This window comes from Pezoporus wallicus, unplaced genomic scaffold (assembly GCF_028554395.1).
Source record: "Pezoporus wallicus isolate ANWC-B61680 ecotype Strahan unplaced genomic scaffold, APGP_CSIRO_Pwel_v1 contig_161, whole genome shotgun sequence".
Taxonomy (NCBI): Eukaryota; Metazoa; Chordata; class Aves; order Psittaciformes; family Psittacidae; genus Pezoporus; species Pezoporus wallicus.
Window position 1 is genome coordinate 6,402,806 of NW_026642654.1, and position 20,158 is coordinate 6,422,963.

Consider the following 20,158-nt stretch of genomic DNA (forward strand, 5'->3'; position numbering starts at 1 on the left):
TTATGTAAAACAAAAATGCCTGAGAAATACCAAAATAATTGCAGTGTACAAAATACATCATGAGTTGCTTCTTCCTTTTAAGACAAGGATAGGTGGATCTCTTGCATGAAGGGGGAAATTGCCTTTTCCTGTGAGTAGGTTGAGGACCAAGAGACAGAAATTGCTGGTGGCAAAAGGAGAGCTGCAGAGGGAGCTGCTGATGCTCATGGCTTATCTAGAGGCTGTCAGGCCTCAGTGAGGGGCCAGGAGCGGATGGCAGAGTCTCGGAGGGGAGAGGGAGAGCATCCGAGGGACTGGGGTAATTGAGCAGAACCTGTCACTGTTCAGAAAATAGTAGAATTGGCTGGAAGTGTGGGCCTGTCTGCCAAGGACACAATGAACAGAGGAAGGGATGTGCTTTTTGTTCTGCCTGCCCTACTTGCTCTCAGATTTTTCTGTTTTAAATGTAAGCTTCTAGTTCTTGTTCTAGTAATGCATGTGTATGTGGTTTTGTTATGTGTCCACCTGTCTGTGTCCCATCCCCTGTCCTTCCCTCCACCCCATAAAAATAAAGCCTTTATAACACTTCTGGAAAGCTTTCTGTAAGGGATGGGGGGAGGGTGCAGAATCCAGACACTTAGTTTTGAAACTGTGGCTAACTCAGTGCTTTGCATAACTCTGTCCTTCTTTGACTAAGTGTTTTGGGGCATGCAAGTGTGGAGACTTCTTTAATGGTGTTTTCCCACAGCAGATCGTAGTGTCTGGTGGGATTATATGGTTATTAAATTAAGCAATCTTTTTGAGTCTTTTCTTCCCTGATGCTCCCCTGTCATTTCCCAAATTAACTCTGTCAAAGTATCTTTTACAAGTATTTGTCATCTTTATTAAAACTGTGTTTTTCTACAATCTGTCCCCTATACTGAAGGTTGAGATGAAACATTTGCTTTCATAGTTACAGACTTCTGCAATTTAAAAACGGATATTTGAGAGGAATTATCTGGACCAGTAAGAGAAATCTGAGGTTTAACTGTCATGCTTACAGTGCAATAGAATCTTCTATTTAAATTCACATTTTAAGAGGTACATGTTTCTGCTATCACATTAAAATACTGGGGTTTTAAATCTTGGTGCTTCTGGCAAAATTCAATAAATACAACTAGTTTATAGTTTATATGGTGACATATATATATGTATATATATATAGGTGAAACTATGTGCAAAACTACTGTTGCATTTATCCCATGTGGCAATATCTCAGCTGTGCTCCAGTATTGATCACTGTGATGTAACTTCCTTCAGTAAGGTCTGTTTCACCCTGCACCCTATGGGACTCTTGCACAACTCTCCTCTCTCACAAGTGTGAGGAAGGATTTTGATTACTTGAGGAAAATTAACTTGTTTGGGGGCAAAAAGCTGTTAGGCATTATTATTTTATGATTGGAATACAGCTATGTACTATTTGTTGTCAAACTTCAGTAGAAGAAAGTGGCTTGTTTCCCTTACCACATTTTATCTTAGAAAATCAACAGTTACATACAGTGTTAAATTAACAGTTAAATAAACTGTACAAACTCATAGAATAAGAAGTTTTAGGTGGCAGGGACCTAAAGAAGTTTCTGATCTAGCCCCATGCTCAAAGCAGTGTCAGCAATGGGTTCAGGTGAGGTTACTCAGGACTTTAACCTGTTGTTCTGCATAACTGTCACCATCCAATGCTGTTTGTCTTTCAAGCTGATAATCAGACAGGAGTAGATGTATAAAAGATGAAGGTGGACCTAGAGGAGTAAAACCTCCCCTATGCCTCATTGTCCACGTTGAATTAAAATTGACAGTGGTTAACGTATTTTATTACTGCTTCATAAAACATACCTCAGGCTAACAAAGTACAGAGCTGTGGGCTTCTAATAGCAGTTCTGATAATCAGAGGTTTCCCTCTCTTCCTTGCCAGTCTGGTCTCATGGTTTTTGCAGTGGTCCAGTATGGTTTGGGCAGTGATGAACAGCTACTTTTTTGGGTTACTATCTTTGTCCCTTTAATCCTGCAGTCATAGATTTCAGAAGAGGCACATGGACATATTTTCTTCAATATTGTTACATTCACAGGTTTTATTGCTTGCTTCACTGTTGAAATAATGTAAGCATTTTGCGAATTAAACTGAGTCATTGCAGAGGTGTAGCATGTCTGTATGTAGTGGCAATAATGAGTTTAGGCTAGAGGTGTGCTAATATGTTTATGATGTACAAATGCCTTCTCTGGAAAAGGAATACTGTTGATTTTTGGCAATGTCACTGATCTGAATTTATTAGTAGCTGAAGGCTGCTTTCAGCTGTAATAGAAATATCTGATCTGTGTGATAGATCCTTCATGAAGGCATGATAGAGTGAATATAGACTGAAAATACTTAAGTAAACCAACCTGAGAAGTTTACTACTATTCTCTTTAGCTATTAAGTAATTAATTTACTGTGAATTGTGACAAGACTGAAGTTCCCTCTGGTAGGTGTCATTTATAGTTGATGCTGCTCGAAGTAGATTGCTTATTCTCATGATGACTTCTGTTGATGCTTTTTCCCCGTCCTTTTTCAGTCTATGCTTTTCTTGTTATCTTTGCATCTCCGGAGATGAAGTATGACATGGTCCTGGCATTCAGCTAAACTCACTGAAGCAAAACATGAGTATTGCAATCTGTTTGCTTGTGTTTAATTATGTGCTTTTCTCACAAGACTGCCACCAACTTTTTTCTTCCTCTTGCTGCTTGTTTGAATGTGTGTGCTGACATAAGACTCGGTGAAATGGTGTAACAGCAAACAGTAGTCCCTAACACCTAGCAGAAGTTTGAAAAGCATTCCAGCTTGACATTTTTTTCAAACTAATATGATTTAAATTTTCCAAGTAACAAAAAGGCCTAAACAGAATTTGTTTTCAGACTAATACTGTCTTTACAGAATGCTTTCTCAACCATTCCAACATTGCAAGGTCTGAGACTGATTACTAGTAGAGCAAGAGCATTATAAATGGTTGCAGAGCTAGGAGTGAGTACTGAATAGTAATTCAAATTTAGCCCTGGCTGGCGAATACCTGGTGGTCTTATGATCAAGCAGTGAGACTTATTCACATCTTAAAAACATAACTGTTAATCGAGTAACTAAGGCAAAAAATAGGCATATAAAGACAATATGTTTTGTTCCATATGAACAGAATACAGCTGATTCAAACCTCTCATGGGGGAGGTCTCGCTACTTTGTGCCTGTAGATATACCTACAGATTTCAGTGGCCAAACCAGTATGAAATTGTCTTTGCTTAAAAAGATACAGTCCACTTCCCCTGACATTCTTGAGTCACTAAGAAGTGTCATAAACCCCAAACAGGTTAAACTGGTTTTTCCTATGCACATTTTAGCTAAAATTTTTCTTCAGATTTGGTTTTAATGGAAACACAAAAGGAAGCTTAACTGCAGTGTCAGTGCCAGGCATCACAGTAATGAATAATCGGAGAGTGTGCACTGTGTGCTTGTGTTACAGATGAGTTTGTCTTGATTGTTATAATGTATGTTATTTTTCAAAGTCTTGACATTCCTGGCAAGTACAGCATAGGAGCTTCTGGATGCATGCTAAATTTCTGGCTGACTGGCAATCACACTATTTTTAGGCTTTAAGGGTTGATGTGGACATGCTTTGGGTGGAATTAAAAGTTCTCTTCTATCTGAAAAGTAGTGATTTTACTTAGCTTGAACAGAATTTATATATATGCTGGGTGCTTTCTAACAAAACTTGGTTTGGAGAGTAGACAAGCTTAGTATTTGGGTGTTCCTGTACTCTTTAATGCACTTAGTATTAAATGCTCTTGTGAACTAGGTAAGGGCTTCTATTCATGTTTCATAGATGGGGCAGTTGGAGAGATTGAAATAGCTCTGTAAGTGTAGCTTCTAATTGTCAAGGTTCTGAGAATTCATCCAATGGGAATTTGAATGCCTAAAAACCACCTATATAATAGGAATACTTGTATGTGTAAATCTTGGTTTTAAGTCACCCGTTTGTAATTGTACTATGAGTTATGATGGGTCTCCTAGGCTGCTGATTATTTTGCCTGTTTGTGCTGGCTGCTTAGCAGTGTTATGGTGAACTACCTAATGTGCGGTGCGGCCTTTGTCACTGCAATAGTAGTAATCTGCTTCTATATGTGTGTAATGTATTTCTTGCTGTGAACAGATTAGGTATAAACTATTATGTAAATTACTTTCTTAACTGTTGCTCTAAGTTTAACAAACTTCTAAGTGATAATATTTGGCTGTTAATAGTCTACATACAGAGTTTTTCACTGCATAACATCTAGAATTATGGTTAAAAAGAAATCTGAGTGTATTTCCCAATTCAGACTAGTACTAGTCATGAAAAATACAAATCTGAGACAAAATCTCAGCCTTTTTTTTGTAGATCAGGTTTAAAATTCATAAATTCCTCTGCAGAATTCTCTTGTAATTTTCATATTACCTGTGGATGAAGGAATTTAAATAATGAAAATTTTCAGAAATGAAGCTTTGAGCTAGCAAAATGATTGTGGATACCTTCCTTGTATGTAACTTGTAGCCTCCAGGCAGTCCTGCTAGCAGCAGCAGATGGTATTCATTGATCAGTCAGTGTTACAAAAGATTCAGGAGCAAGAAGTTCATTTCCTTGGAAGCCCTGTTTGTGACGAGGAAAAGAAGATGGTCTTAGCTCACATAAAGAATGGCTCCTTGTGTTTGGTCACATCCTACTTCTGAAAAACAGAAGAAACCAGTAGTATGAGGAAATTTCCAGGTTGTCAGTGAGTATGAGAAGTGTTTGAATGATGGGAGAAAGAAAATATTGAAGTAAGACTGATTGTTTATTTCGCTGGGGGAGTTTTAAATGACTTTTCTCAGTGACTGGAAAGTTGAGGTCTGTAGTGAGTTCTAGGAAATGAGAAAATAATTCAGAAGGTAATGGAACACCTTGATGGGGACTGATAGGCAAATAGCACTAATATGGGTGTACATACAGGTGAATAATTCATGATTTTGATTTCATACCTCAAAGGGTAATTGAACAACCTGACATTCATTATCTATCTTAGCATTGACAAGAAAACCGCATTTGTACAGAAATGTAGCCTCTTCCATTAGTATATATTGTGATTAAATCTACACCAGAGTTTCTGCTAGTTGATTTTATACAGTATGTTGTTAGGGATGGGTCTCATGATTCTTCTGTCGGGAACAAACGGAGCAATTCTGATTTTCTTTAAATTTATTTTTTTATTTTTAGTTAATTGTGAGATAATTTGATTGCTCTAGGCATTAGAGGGAAGATTTTGAAGCCATTAAAAGATCACAGACACAAGTGGTTTTGTACACCGTAACTGAAGAACAGGGAGATTACAAAGCAGAGTTCAAGCATTTCAGCAGCTAGCGTAGGCTGAAAATGCAGTGAACTTCAAACATGTATGGAGATAGGATCAAGACAGCATCCAAGTAAATAAAAACTAAAAAAAGGCATAGTTTATATAATCATAAACTTGTGCAATATATAAATAAATATTCTGAGAATATGGTTGCTTAGAGATCATAAATGTAACTGTGAATAATTGTTGTTTGCCTGGGGTTAATGCATGACACTCCCATGAGAGATCGTGCCATGACTTGGACTGTCATTGAGTAATTAAGTTTCTTTTTTTGGCTTCCCATTGTTAACTGGAAGAAGGAAAAATGTTCCAGAGGTAAATGCAAAGCTTTTCTCATACTGGGTTCCCTGTGTGCTTGCATGCAGCAGTCTACAGGTACTGATTCTTCCTAGCCATCAGTCTGAGGTATTTCTTTATGCATGTACAGTAGGACTACAAATAACCATTATGCACAGAGCTCACTTCTGCTTTGGATTGGTGTTTTGCCATGTCATTTCTGTTGCATATCACACTCTTTGTGGAGTATCTCAAATTCATCCCTGGAATTAGTCAATAGTGTTTCTGTCATGTGGGAGAAGAGAAATCTGCATGAAAATAGAAGTTGCCATCCTGTAACTGGTGTCAGTCTTCACCATAGAGCAAAGAAAAGGGACCTACCCACAGGTTTTCTCCTGGCTGGGAGCAGGAGACAGCCGACTTTGATCTCTGCATGTGATTCTGCAGGAACATATGACAATAACTGTGACAGTGATGAAGTTGATGCATCATGTGACTGTTACATGCGTGGCCATGCATTGATTAAAGGATGTAGAAGATAGAAAACTGTTGTGTGATTGTGGTACTTAACTTAGCTGAGAGGAGGGGGGGCAGAAAATTAGACAGAAATGAACCAAGTCACCCAAAAGGATTGCTCTTTCCATCTTTCCAGGTTAAAGGAATGTTAAGTGTTGGAGCAAAGCAGACATTTCATTTAAGTTATGTTTTAAGACAATCAGATTTTTCAGAAAGCTTTTATTCCAGCTGTTGTGCTGCTTGAGATATGTGTCCGAGTGCAAGATGATGTAGATAGCTTGGGAAGGAATAGGGCTGCAGCTCTGGTGCAGTCAGACTGGCTGTGGAGCTTGCAGTTGACTCAGCGGCCCGTTGAAGTCAAAGAACTGTTTGATTCCTTCCTGAAGGCCAAGCAGGAAAATAGGGTGGGAAACAGAGAGCCATCACCCCCTCTGATATAGTTCCTCTGTAAAAGAGGGTGTTTTGTTTTCAGAATCATTTTAAAAGGAAATGCAGCTGTGTTAGGTTGTTAACACAAACTCCTGCCTTTTCTTTTGTATCGGAATAATTCACATATTCTGTTCCTGTAACTAAATTTGACTCCTGTGGCCTTTCACTTTGCATACTCCACCTTGCAGGGATTTGAGTTGTTTATTAATCCGCTAGCAGCCCTACGCACTGATTCTGGCTGCACTGCTACCTTCTCAGCAAATCATATCCCGTATGTTTCCCAGCTGCTGCCATCCTTAACACATGCTGAAAATGTCTCCTGGCTGGCTGAACACAAAATTCCAGCTGGCATCACCTCATGAGTGAGCAAAGCTTCCCCCTCTCTCCCGGTGCTGTTGCAGTTGCGCTGTTTCTTTGACAGGTGTTGTGTCTCCAGGCAAGGATGTGGTGTTGCAGCAGAGCTTTGGGGGGCTGAGGCAGCTGGAAATCAGCTTTGCAGCTGAGAAGGAGCAATAGCTGCAGTACATGGGGGTGTGCATGGGGTACAAGGGGGGGTATGTGGCTAAAACAGGGTGGTGAGTGGGTGAATGGCAGTAACAGCTCCCTCTTATCTTTATCCAAGATGATACTTGCCAAGTACCGAGCTGACGGCAGTAACGAGTTTAATGATTGACTTCCCTAAGGTTTTGCCAGCAGAGAGCTTGTTCTGTTTTACTGGCAGTGAGTTCTTGCATGAAGCTGTATGGTCCACTGAAATGAAATGATTTAGTGTTGAAAAAATTTTGTATTAGTTTATGTTTACACTTGCTAAACTATTATGCCTAGTAGGGCTGTACTTTAGAGCTTACAGTAGTCCTATTATTGTCAATGTTCTGTAATAACATCTTTATTTCCTTAAAAATATTCGACAAGTTCAGTTGCTTCCTAGCTCCTAGAGACTTAACTCTGCCTATTTCTGCCTACATGCTTTGAATTTCTGCTTGTTTACAGAAGTAAAGATACTGCACATGATTCTGATGTTTAAAAGGTTACTTCAGCATCACATGGAAGAAAGAGGAAGGATAAAATCACTTACATGCTGTGATGCTGAAACATCATGTAGTTAGGCAAATATTATATAGAAAAAGGAGTGAACAGGTGAAAATTCACAGCACTAGTGTAGAAGTGTTTGTGGAACTTAGAAATAAAATAGCTGCCGTGAGTACTCATCTTTGTCAGAAAATGTGTCAGGAGTCTCCTCCTTTCATCTGGGGTTTGTAAGGCAAATTCCAGCATCAGGGAGTTCTGCCTTCACCTATTTTGTGCTGTGAAGCTGTTAGGCTTTCTTCTTTGTTTTGTATTTTTAAGTGCTATGTGCTTTTGGCAACTTTTTAAACTATAAAAGGTAGATCTAGTGCTCTTATCTGCATTGTTTCCTGTTACACTTTCAAGTGATTGCAGAAATAGGGGTTGATATGACACACTGGTTTTTCAAGTGAGAGAGAACTTGTGACCTCTTGTGTCTCATCTCCATTTAACATTAAGGTTTTGGACAGGGTCAGCTTCAGCTCTTGGTTTTGAATTTGATAAGGGATAAAATCAATTTTTCTATTCTGACTCTTCCTGATCTATGTTCCTTTGGAGACTTACAGTAAAAATGAAGTGCGCAACATGTTATTCCATCCCAGGGAAACACCCTCTTTCCTCCTCTCTCCCCCCACCATTTAGTTATAGATGCTGTTTCTCCCTTGTACAAGAGCCTGAATCTGATCTCCTTGTCCTTGAGATGTTCCATATTTGGAGGGAGTAGGGTGAGAGGCTGGAAAGTGAGACAATGTAAACTGAGGGAGCATGTGGAAAATATAAAGTTCTAGTACTCATTTTTGACAAGAATGTTTGTGTTGTATTTGTCATATATTAATGTTGCATTTGGAATATGGCCTGTAGCTATAAATGGAATGATTGTGTAATTTAGCTTGATTCAAGATCTACTTTACTAAGCCAATATGTTGCCATTATGTAGCAGAGCATCAAAATACATTAGGGGAGTGATAACCTCTACAGTAAATCTGTAGTAAACAAAACCAGCAAAAACATTGCAAATGCTTCAGCAGCAATGGAGCTAATGAAACCTTACATCCCAGGGCTTTGTGTGACTGATTCTATGCAGGAAACTGATGGACCTGGATAGCTTTTTCTCTACTGGCTGAGCAAAACCCAGTGTAGACACGTGATCCAGAGGTGTGGGCCTAATGCATGGCCGGTACATGGTGTCCACCTAGCAAGCCACTGTGCCACAGCAATAGGCAGGTCAAGCAAATGGCATCGGAGGCCACATGCAGCCCTTGTGCCATATGCTGTGTAGGACTGTTGGCCATAGAATGGTTTGGTGTGGAAGAGACCCTAAAGATTATCTAGTTCCAACCCCCATGTTATGGGCAGGGACACCTTCCGCCAGACCAGGTTGCTCAAAGACTCATGCAACCTGGCCTTGAACGCTTCCAGGGGCATCCATAGCTTCCCTGGGCAACCTGTGCTAGTGCCTCGCCACCCTCATAGTGAAGAATTCTTTCTTCATATCTCATCTAAATCTGCCCTCTTTGGGTGTCAAGCCATTCCCTCTTGTTCTATCACTATACACCCTTGTTGCATCTAAGTGTTGGAAAACTGTCCACTTGTTAAATTTGCTTTAAAGTGGCTCTGAGACCCAAAAATCTTCCACTGAGGGTTGCAGAGGGGTGGGATAGCTGGTATTGCTTGTTACCAAAGCAGGATGATATGAGCGCTTTCTTCTCTGGAAATGGGCTCACAGGCAGTCTGCTTTTATATTTTGGTTTGTTTGCTTGTTCAGTGCATTTTGAGTTTCTGCTTGAAGTAATCAGAAAGGACAAACTAGACTGCGTGGATCAGAAGGCATCCAACTGGCTCTAAAGGATTACTACTGCTCACATTTTAGAGTGGTTTCTTGAGTTACAGGGAGGGCTGGGACTTGGTTAAGACCACACGCTCCGAGTCTGTTACTGACTACTTAATAAAACTGGTCAATTTTGTGAGTAACACCAATGTATGTCAGTGGTGCATCCATAGTTTGAACAGGAATTGTGTAAATAGGAGTCTCTTCTTGGTGTATCAACAGGAGGTTGGGGCAGGTTAGCTTACCTTGTGATTCTTAATCAAAACTTGGCTAATTCCAATCATATTTGTATTGGCTTATGAGTGATAATTACAGAATTAGATAGATGTTTAGCTTTGGCTTTTTGGACCTTTTTACTTGATGTGTGTTTTCCCCTCTGAAGTTTTGCAAACAACTGCTGTATGTTCTAACTGCTTAGAGTTGAGTTTCTCTGTGTGAATAGTGAAAACTAATTCTGCTCATTAGAATTAAAACAATGTAGCTGCATTGTGGTAAAAATTCAGTTCTGACACTAGGGACAATTTTATTTTTAATGTTTTTTAATGTTGCCACAGCAGTAGGAAAACCAAACAAACCAATACAGGCAACAGATTTCAGCACAGGACATGGGAAAACTTAGAGGCTATTGTATCATCTTTCCTAAAAATCAAAGCAGTGTAATGTTACATGGTGGACAGGGCTGCCTTCTGAAACTGAATAATTACATGTTTTAAAAAAGTGTTATTTACTAACATAATGGAGGAGTAGATCTTGACATGAAACCTTCATTTCAAGGCTAAAATCCATGTGTGCCAACTAACTGGTGAAAAGGTGCCCTGTGTTGATTGGTTTATTTAACTTTCTTCCAGAAAATGGCATTCTCTGGTGTTGTCCTTCCACTGCATGGGAAGAGCCTAAAACAGCAGAAGCTGCTATGACATCTCCCAAAGCATGTCTTTGTCAAGGTCACAGTTCTATTTTTGATGCATTTTGTGCAAATGGAGATAGGTATGGTAGGTGCTTGACAAAATATTTTTATGCTGAGTGCCCCAAAAGGGTAAAATTAAACAAAAATGCAAGTCTCTCATGTGCTTATGTAAATACAATCAGCAAATGGCTGTTATGGTTTGCCTGGGCCTGTGTGCAGCCTGGCTTGCCCATCAGCAGACACTAAGCTCTAAAAATAACCTGCTCTTTTTCTTTCTTAGCTTGCAACCGAAAGTTTCTGAGGAACATGAGTAAAAGCTGGAGGTTCTGCTGTTAAACCACAGAATATAAAGCTATGACACCTTTATATAAGCAGGTTCTCCTGGCTCATTCTGTGCTATCAAATTTGTACGTAGCTATGCTGAAAATACAGAAATCAACAGATCTTTCCCGAGTGTGTTTGGAGCAAGAAAGGGCGACAGAGATGTGTGCTTTGGAGCAAACATTTGGTAGAGGTGTAGTATGCTGAGGGTTATTACATGCATGGTTGCCATGTTTGAATTCAGCTCTTCCAAGGTGTTGATGGTTTGAGTCTGGGAGAGCGTTGGGAAGTAGTTTCTGTGCTCATCTGCTTTCTTGGGCATCTGAGTTTTAGCTGCTGCTTTGGGGAGGACACAGTCCTGGATCCTGGGCTAGATGGAGGCTTCCCTGACCTAGTACTGCCAGTTGTGTGGGGCCTTTATGTCCTTCTCTGTCATAGACGATGTGGTGGGCAGGATGGTAGGTGTATCACGTGGAATAAATTTATAATGCAACACTGGATAAAAAGGCTTTGCCTGTAGGGAAAAAATAATCAGCTGTTCAAACAAAATCAGACTGTTTTGCACTGAAGTAGATGAGCAGTGCTGGTGTGGATGTTCTGTTGACTGCTAAACTTGTAGGAGTGACAAAAAAGAAGGATAGCACAAGGATGAGGCTGAGGTTTTGTGAAGGGTACTTCAGAAATCTATTTAATGTAGCTACTCCTGTTTAGCAGTAGAAAGTATGATAGAAAATATATGTTAAGCTGGAAACTGAAAGAAGGTTCATGTAAAAAAACTGAAGCCTGTGTATCTGTGTGTGTGTGTATGTATGTATGTATACATACAGATATAAGGAATCTTTTTGGCTTTATATATGCAGGTAAGAAACCCTTAATTCTGTTGATTAATGTTATTTGACAAGATGACTGGACAAGAAATAATAATACAGAGTAATGTATTTTCTTTGCTAGTAGGTTCTTTTTTAAAATGGAATTCTCTTGATGTGCACTTTCTGTAGAGTACTACTTGGAGAGGTTGCTTACTTAGTGTTTTCTATGTGTTGTGTCTATGTAGTATGTTATAAGTTATAATTGATGTATAATATATTAGAATATACTTTTTAAACTAGTTTAGTTGGTATGTTTCTTTTAAAGGAATGGTAGAATTTTATGGATAGAACATACTAAATACATTATTCACCAAGTAGCAGGTGTAGAGTAACTTTGACTTTTAAGACCAATTGCTTTTCTGGAGGAAAAAACTTAGCCTTGGGTAAAACCATTGCATTCATATACAGCTTGTAATTAATTGTATTGTAGTTGGGTGAAACTTCAGGTTGATGAGCTCTGTAAAACCTCACTCAATTTTCTGATTTAAGGGGTGGTTTTGGAGAATGAGTCTTTGAAGAGGGTAAGAAGCAGTAAGAATACTTAAAGTTTTCAAAGCGCTTTGGGATCTGTTTTAAGTTTTTTCAGGTAAAGCTGGATTTGTATGAGAGTGAAGATGGTGAGCAAGTTACACCACAAACCTGCAGGAGAAACAACAGGAATGACGCAAGCTGTTGTAAACTTTGTCTCGTGCAGGGAGAACGTATTGCTGAACTTTCCCTGATCTACATCAACAAGGGATGTAATGTGTCATGGCTAATATGCAGAGATGCACTTGGAAGGTGAAAAGCATTGTATGGGTTGCAAGACCCTGTCTTTTCCTCGTCAGTTGCAAAATTGAAGTCTTCCAAGCTGTGTGTAACTTGAAGCTGGTGGCTCACATAGTTGGAAGATAGCTAAAATTCACAGTTGTTGCTATGTTTTATTCACCAAACACAAGTTTCACTGCTCTGTGGGGAGACAGATTTTGGTTTAGATTGTCCAGTGGAATCTGGAATCTCAGTGAGGAGCTTAAGCTGCCTTTTATTTTTCCTCCATTTCTGCTCTACAACTTCAGCATGGATATTAACTGAATTGTGAAAAATTGCCCCATGTCAGTCATGATGGCTAACGTTTATTTCCAGGAAATCTGGAAGTACCCATGTGGCTGACATTTTGGTCAGCATACTGCAAAACCAGAGAAATGCTGTATAATCATGAAGGCAAGAAAGGATGTGTCAATTTTCTCACTGTTTTTACTACCTGGGCTTTTCATAGGTTTTGATTTGGAAGAGGGTATTGTGAAGGATAGCAGATGCTAGATCTGACAGATGTTTCTGGCTTCCTTGAGGCAAGGTGCCAGCTGGGCTCTTGCTCAAGTGTCATAGCAAATGATGTTGTGGTTTGGTGGTGGTTTGGTTTTTTTTTTTGTTTTGTTTTTTTTTTTTTTGAAAGATTTTGGGAAAGCTCTGTCCCTCCCTCTTGCCTTCTTGACTGCAAGGATGTGTTGCTGCCTCATGTTCAACTTGGTGACCGCAAGGACCCACAGGTCCTTTTCTGCCAAGCTGCTTTCCAGCTGGGTGGCTACCAGCATACATCGGTGCCTAGTGTTGTTCTTCCCCAGGTGCAGGACTTTGCACTTCCCCTTGTTGACTGTCATGAGGTTCTTGTCAGTTCATTTCTCCAATCTGCCAAGGTTCTTTTGGATGATTGCAAGGTCTTCTGGTGTATTTGCCACTCTTCACACTGCAGTGTCACTATCAAACTTGCTGAGACTGCACTTTGCCCCATCATCCAAATCATAAATGAAGATGTTAGAGGATCAGACCCGGTATTGACCTCTGGGGTACACAGGTGGTTACTGACCTCCAGTTCAAGTTTGTGCCACTGGTCACCACATTCTAGACCCAGCCGTTCAGCCTGTTTTCAATCCACTTGACTGTTTGCCCGTCCAGCCCTGTACATCATCAGCTTGTCCATGCGAATATCAAGCATCAAAAGTTTTTCTGAAGTCAGTAGACAATATCCACTGCTCTTCCCTCATGTTCCAAGCCAGTCATTTCATTGCAGAAAGTTAACGTGCTGTAGAAGCTGGAAGGCATTTAAGCCACAGGAACCTGCAGATGAAGAAGTAACCTTTAACTGCCCTGTACATTTCACTGTTCTGTAATTGGGTAGAATTGCTGCCTCAGTCTATTCCTAAATGCAGGGCACTACAATGTGATTTAAACTACTACTATTAGCTACAAATATAATCAGTCCTTCACCTTTCATGGAACGCCTGAGAATAGATTTGTGTATGTGTGACTGAAATGTACTGGTTATGTCCGTTCTGTCAGCTTTATAACAGATAAGTTTGCCTAGTAATTGACCTTGCATCTCCCCAGCTTGGTATTGAGACCCATGTAATCTCTCTGTTTCTCAATTTCCTCATATATGTAGAGCTGGGGTAACATTGAGTATCACAAAATTCATTTTAAAGAGGAATGTAAGTTTTATGAAACACTTGGATGCATGGAGAATAACTGGGGAAATGCACATGCTTCTCGAGTGCAGCATGTGGAAGGTATGCAATAAGTAAAATGACCGGATGTATCTTAAACTTGAATGCCAAGCTTTTAAAAGATATCTGGAATAATGATGTGTTTCTTCAGCAAAATAGGAATTTGGAGTTGCACGTTCAATAGGATTGTATCATAGTAACTATATAGAAAAGAACCTAAGGTTTTCTGACTTCTCAGTGCTTTACTAATGAATGGGGTATTCATTAGTTTTGTTTCAGTTGTACTTACCAGCATATCCTTCCTGCTTGCAAAAGGAAGTCTTTGTGATATCTTGTTTAAATACAGCATAAATGTTTTAAAACATAAACTATATGAGGTAGAAACTGCTGTCTGTTTTCTTCCATCTGAGGGTCTGGACCTAATAACACAGGGTGTTTCTTATCCTAACAAAGTAGGTATTCCTGCTATGGATAGCACTTTATGAAAGCTGTATTTAGATTCTTTTGCAATTCTGTTTATTTTAGACTATTTTATATATATATGTAGTATATATATACGCTATATATACTATTATAGATATATATAAATATATATACATATTATATATAATATATATAAATATATATACTATTATATATAATATTTTATATAATATACTGTGAATAGACTACTGTTAATGAATACATGATCTTGTCAGTGGGGGTAAAATGAGATGCTCTTCAAGAGAACTACAGTGTGTTTTTTTCTTGGCTGCTTAGTATGGTATCTGTGGCTGAGCACGTAGTTATCTGCACATAATGAGTTACTTTTAATCTGGGGTTGTTGAGCATGTAAATCAAGAGGTTGGTAAAGCTGAAAATCATACTGAATTTTTAGTGAATGGAAGAACTGGGACTGATTGCAGTGTGGGCAAATAGAACCCACATACTCCTCATCCGTGTGAAACCTGGGTTTTGTTTGTTGGGATTTGGGGGGTGGTGGGGTGGGAAGGTTTTCTTAAAATAGCTGAGAAAAATTTTAATTCCCAAAATTTTAGAGTTCTACGTTGTACCACGTTCCTGATACCTGCAGTCCTCTACGTACCCATTTCATTGTGTTAAATTATTTCTCTTGCTGAAATAATTTAATATATAAGCCAATTATTTTGTAATTTTGTTGGATTCTGATTATACTTTCGTACCAATTAGCCACCCAATATAATACTGTTTGTGGATTATTAATATTTATGAAAACAGAAAAGAATCTGTTGCTAAAACAGGCACCCTAAACATGTTTGATTTGTTTTATTTTGGGGCTTTTTTCCCAAAAAAAGAATGTGTGGTTTAATGAAGCTACTGATATATAAGATAATCTGTAATTTGGAGGTTGGATGTTTTAACATGTGACATGATTTATATTTAGCACAACTCCTAATTAAAGGTTAAACTGCAAGTGTTCTGTACAGCAACTTTCAGATTAAAGAGTAACTTCCAAGACTTAGAATTATTTACATTGAGACTTTTTTTGGCAAAAATACTTTTTAGGAAAGGAAGGAAAAGCATGTTCCAAGGTCTTCCTGTAGTGTCCCTCACTGTTTCACACAAGTCCTAGTCATGATTTTCCATTTGGTGTATGAATTCTGAATGTCTAGTATGGTCTGCTGTAGGGGTTGCACATTAGTCTTGTGAACATGACACAAGCGGTTGATTACGTTACCATGAATGTTTCCCAAGTTATCTGGAAATCTTCAAGACTGTGAAGTTCATACATAAAGTCCTACGGGATTAGTTAAGTTGCCGCTGGCATTCTCCATTCTTTTTAACTGTGGAGAATGTCTGGCAGGTTTTGTGAGGTGTACTGGCAAATCAGTTCTCACTAGTGTGCAGATGTACATGTTAAAAAGGCTGGGGAATCCCAACCCTGACCTGAAAAAATTACATGTGAAATTAAATTTACAATACTTGTGTAAGGTGGTTCTTAATTTGCTGAGGATCAGCTTCCACAAGAGGCATGAAGGCATCCTCTTCCTTTTTCACTTGGATGTCTTTTAATAGTTGTACTTGAAAATTACCTTTTCCAGTTCCTTTGGAAAGAGCAGCAGTGGGATTCATGGTGCTGAATTTTGAATGTATAGAAATACATTTAATTGAAATTGTTTGATGTGTAATTTGCCACATTTTTATGCTCAGAGAAAAATTAACTTTGAACTAAAAAACCCCCAACTTTACAGATTAATTTTCTCTTTATAGGACTTCCAGTTTTTACAGTGGTACTTGAAATTGTAAATACCCTGGTTTATTATGGAAGTAAATATTTTGGCTAATGACAATAGAATTTGTGAGTACTGTACACAGTATTATTAAAAATAAGTTGTTGTGCTTGCATAGAATAAATACTGCCAAAAAAGCCCAACCAGAATGAAGGTGTAATTACACACTCCAATGATGTAAACTGAAATGGTAGTTTGTTAAATGGTGAAATGTTAATGGTTTTTAACTGAAAAGCTTATTTTTCCATTTCCAGGTATTGCTTTGTTTTTGCTTTGGGATACCTCACTGTGTGCCAAATTACTAGAGTCTATATCTTTGATTACGGACAGTACTCCGCTGATTTTTCTGGGTAAGGACAAAAATAATCTTTCCATCTTGTCCTCCTGATTGCTGGTGTACCTGGGTTTTTTCCAAGTTAAGCGTGTCAACCTTTTAACCTTTGTGAGAAAGCTGGGTGTGTGCTTATGTCTTTGTACACATAAAAATATATAAGTAGCTATGCTTTAATCATGCAAATTGAGACTATGGGGAGCAGTTGTGTCTTGTCAGAACCATTGGTGCCTTGTCTGTTGCCTGCTGTTCCTGTCTGAAGGCCATAAAGGATTTGGTGCATGATTTTTTTGCTTTTACTTTTTTCTCCTAAAACTATGTTACCACCTGTGACAACATGATGAATCTTGAATTGTATCTGATGTACTCGTGTGCCTGGCACAGTCTGATACCACTTTGTGAGGAAAATTGGAATGTTTTATTGAATTTAGCTGTTTAGCTTCTTTCTTTTTTGGTTTTGTTACATGTTCCAGAAGGGGAAAGCTAAGGAAAGGGGCACCTGTGTGGTGGAACAGTCACACAGCCCTTGGAAACAGAAAGCTTTGTCGATATGTGCTCTGATTTTATATCATGAGCTTAAACCTGTATTTGACTTGAGCAGTAATTAGGAGCAAAACAGAATTAAGTAGGGAAAGTAAAACAACACAACTGGTGATTCTTTCTTACTTCAGTCACAAGGAACCGAAGCACAACATTTCCTATAAATGTTTGCCACTGTGATTGTGCTTTTGGTGATTTAAAGGAGAGAATGGATTTTTGGGGGAGAGTGTTTGCTAGTCTGCTTAAAACAGTGCAGTAAATACTTTCAGGAATACTATGAATGTCAGTGGTCTTTGTAGTTTAGTATTACCTGTATTGTGTAGTGGAGCTGTGCTTGGTAGCCTTGGTAGCCTTGTTGCTTTTCAGCCTTCATTGATAACAAGTATGTAGTCCAGAAACTTAACTTGTAGGCTGAATCCAAAAGCTTTATGGTTAAGTTTGTCTTTTCTGTCATGTTTAGCTGGACCTTTCCTTCTGAAACATCTTTCTATGTTTACTCCTACATCCAAGTGTCTACCTTCAAGCCACATATCCAAGTTCCAATTGTAGTCAGTGGACATCTGACTGATGTAGACAGTAGAGCCTGAAGGGCATTTCAGCTGCCCTACCACTAAGCTCAACCTTAGTGTGAACTGGGTCACTTGCCAAATGCCTCTGACTATTGCTACATCTCCACTGGCTATAATGAGAGTTTGCAGCATAGATATATGCATAAAAGCACTTTAAAGTTAGGTTCACTGATTAGGGTTATATTAAACCTTCACCATTACAAATGAAACTGTAAGCCAAATGCTGCCCCTTCCAGTTCACTATAGGGCCAAAATGTGTAACCTTGGCAGTGATCAAAGCTCTGAGCTTACTCCAGAAACAGTATAATTGCACTTGTTTGTTGCTGCTCCCAAAACTATCAGTAGAGCTTGAGCACATCATTGCTCAAATGTGACTCTTGGTTTGGTGTTGGCTCAGATTTCTACTAGGTCTGAACACATTCAAATATTTAAGAGATCTGTGCTCTGGATAGAACTGTTCTGAAGTCTAGATCCATCTCTCTGATTGTATGTTTGAGCTGCCTAATTTAAACCATCTTTTCATGCACTAGTTTGGGACCTTGATGTATGCATCTGGCATATACTGGACTGCTCCCTTGAGGCCTGAGACAGAGATTACTTCCAAAACAGGGGGAGAAAGAAGATGAACTGAAAGGGCTATTTTCTGCCAGTTTTCTCTAGTTCTAGGGGAAGAGAAATTAGCTCAAGTAAATTATAAAAGTTGCCTAACCAGCGGCTGAACCCCAGCACCAGCAAGTTCTTACAAAGATGTTGGCATGGATTTGTCTAGTAGTTGGTCCCAGAAGAGCTTTGAATATCTGTTTATGTAGATATTTCTCCTAGCATGCCATACCCACCTGAGGTGTCCCAGAGAATCTGCAAAATGTTTAAAGGAAGGTATCAGTGCACTGACAATGGAAACAGTGGAGAAGACCTCGTGCTGGAGGTGCAATTGCTTGTGCAGGGTTGAGTGGTCCTGGCTGCAGTACTAACAGATCCCAGCTGCCAGTGAGCCTTCCAGTGCCTTCTTGCCTTTCTGCCAGCACCTAAAACGGATCATTAAAATTCTGGTTCTCAGCCTTCCTGTTCCCAGAAGGACTCTTCCTCTTTTAGTGTCTAGATTGTTGCTCCTCAGCCAAATCCTTGATGATACTGGAATAGCCACTTGAGAAGCGAAAGAACACTGGGGTCTGCTATGATAACAATGACAGATGCATCAGTGCAGCTAGAATTAATACGAGGTCTGACAGAACTCCTCCTGGGCTCCATCCTTCCACCAGGCAGGATCCATGCTGTCACATGTCCACTTACAGAAGGACCACCCATTATGTTCAGAATCAGTTGATGATTTCTGCCAGCACCAGGCAAGTCTGCAGCTTAAATGGTAGAAAGAGATATGAGGGATTTCCAGACTGTCTGGTTTTGTTTAGTGTTTCTTTCCTTGCTGACCCTTGCCTGTCATTGTAGTCTTAGTGTCAGGACTTTGGGGCACTGATAATACAGTAGGGAAAACCCTTTTTCCTTGATTGCATTTGGAGGACTGAAAGTATTGTGTGTTTTGAAATAGCCATAACATTAAAAAAACTGAATTTGTCAGACTGAGCCATCTGGCAGAACACTGGCATTTCCCTGTCAGTGAAGGAGAACTTGATGGCTGTTGGATTTGTTTTTCTGTGCCAACTTTAATATGTTCTAAAAAAGGCCAACTGCAGTCAAAAGACTTGAACAAAACTATATGCCTATCCTACAGTATCATTGTTTTGTTTGGTCTCCAGTTCAGAAGCTATGAGGTAAATACAGAGTCCCTGATGCATTTTTGAGATCTGATTCCAAAGTTAAATTTTTAAATTCTAATAATTTACTTCATGCTCTCCCCCATCCTCTCTTTGCCCCCAGTTAAGGGGTTCTCAGTGCTGGGATTTGCATCAGCAAGAGCTCTTAAGTACTGTGAAGATTGTATAATTTCTCAATATAAAGCTGACTTGTTTAGGTAGGGAAGAATGTATCTTGGACAGTTTAAGATCTGCTCAAGTGTACCAAACTCAGAACAAACTGAACTCTCTTATGTGGGCTCCAACATAAATTGTACTGGGGTTTTGTTTTGCCAGATGTGTTTACTTGAAGCAAATAATAATTCTAGATGGAAAAATTAAGCATAGGACTGAGTGTTAGTAGAAACAGTGGAAGTGGTCTGAATATCTAAATAATGTATAATATTTTTCAACATTGGTATATTTTTATTGTCCTTTCCTTAGTGCTGCAGTAATTTACAATGTACTTAATTGCTCTGATTGCCCTTTTTTCTTTACTCTTCCCACTGTAAAAAAAAATTAAACTGTTAGTGGAAAATAGATCTGAAACACTGACTATGTTTGTGGAACCTAACACTGCGATAAAAG

General features: G+C 39.1%; 1 protein-coding gene across 3 annotated transcripts in view; it reads left to right on the forward strand.

Annotated features, from left to right (window-relative positions):
- The window catches only part of MBOAT2 (membrane bound O-acyltransferase domain containing 2), a 166,226-nt gene that overhangs the window by 119,390 nt on the left and 26,678 nt on the right, over nt 1–20,158 (forward strand). For all 3 annotated transcript variants that reach the window (XM_057431886.1, XM_057431885.1, XM_057431887.1), the window contains one exon: nt 16,595–16,690. In XM_057431886.1, coding sequence (XP_057287869.1) covers nt 16,595–16,690 — 96 coding nt within the window. The remainder of the gene's footprint in view (nt 1–16,594; nt 16,691–20,158) is intronic.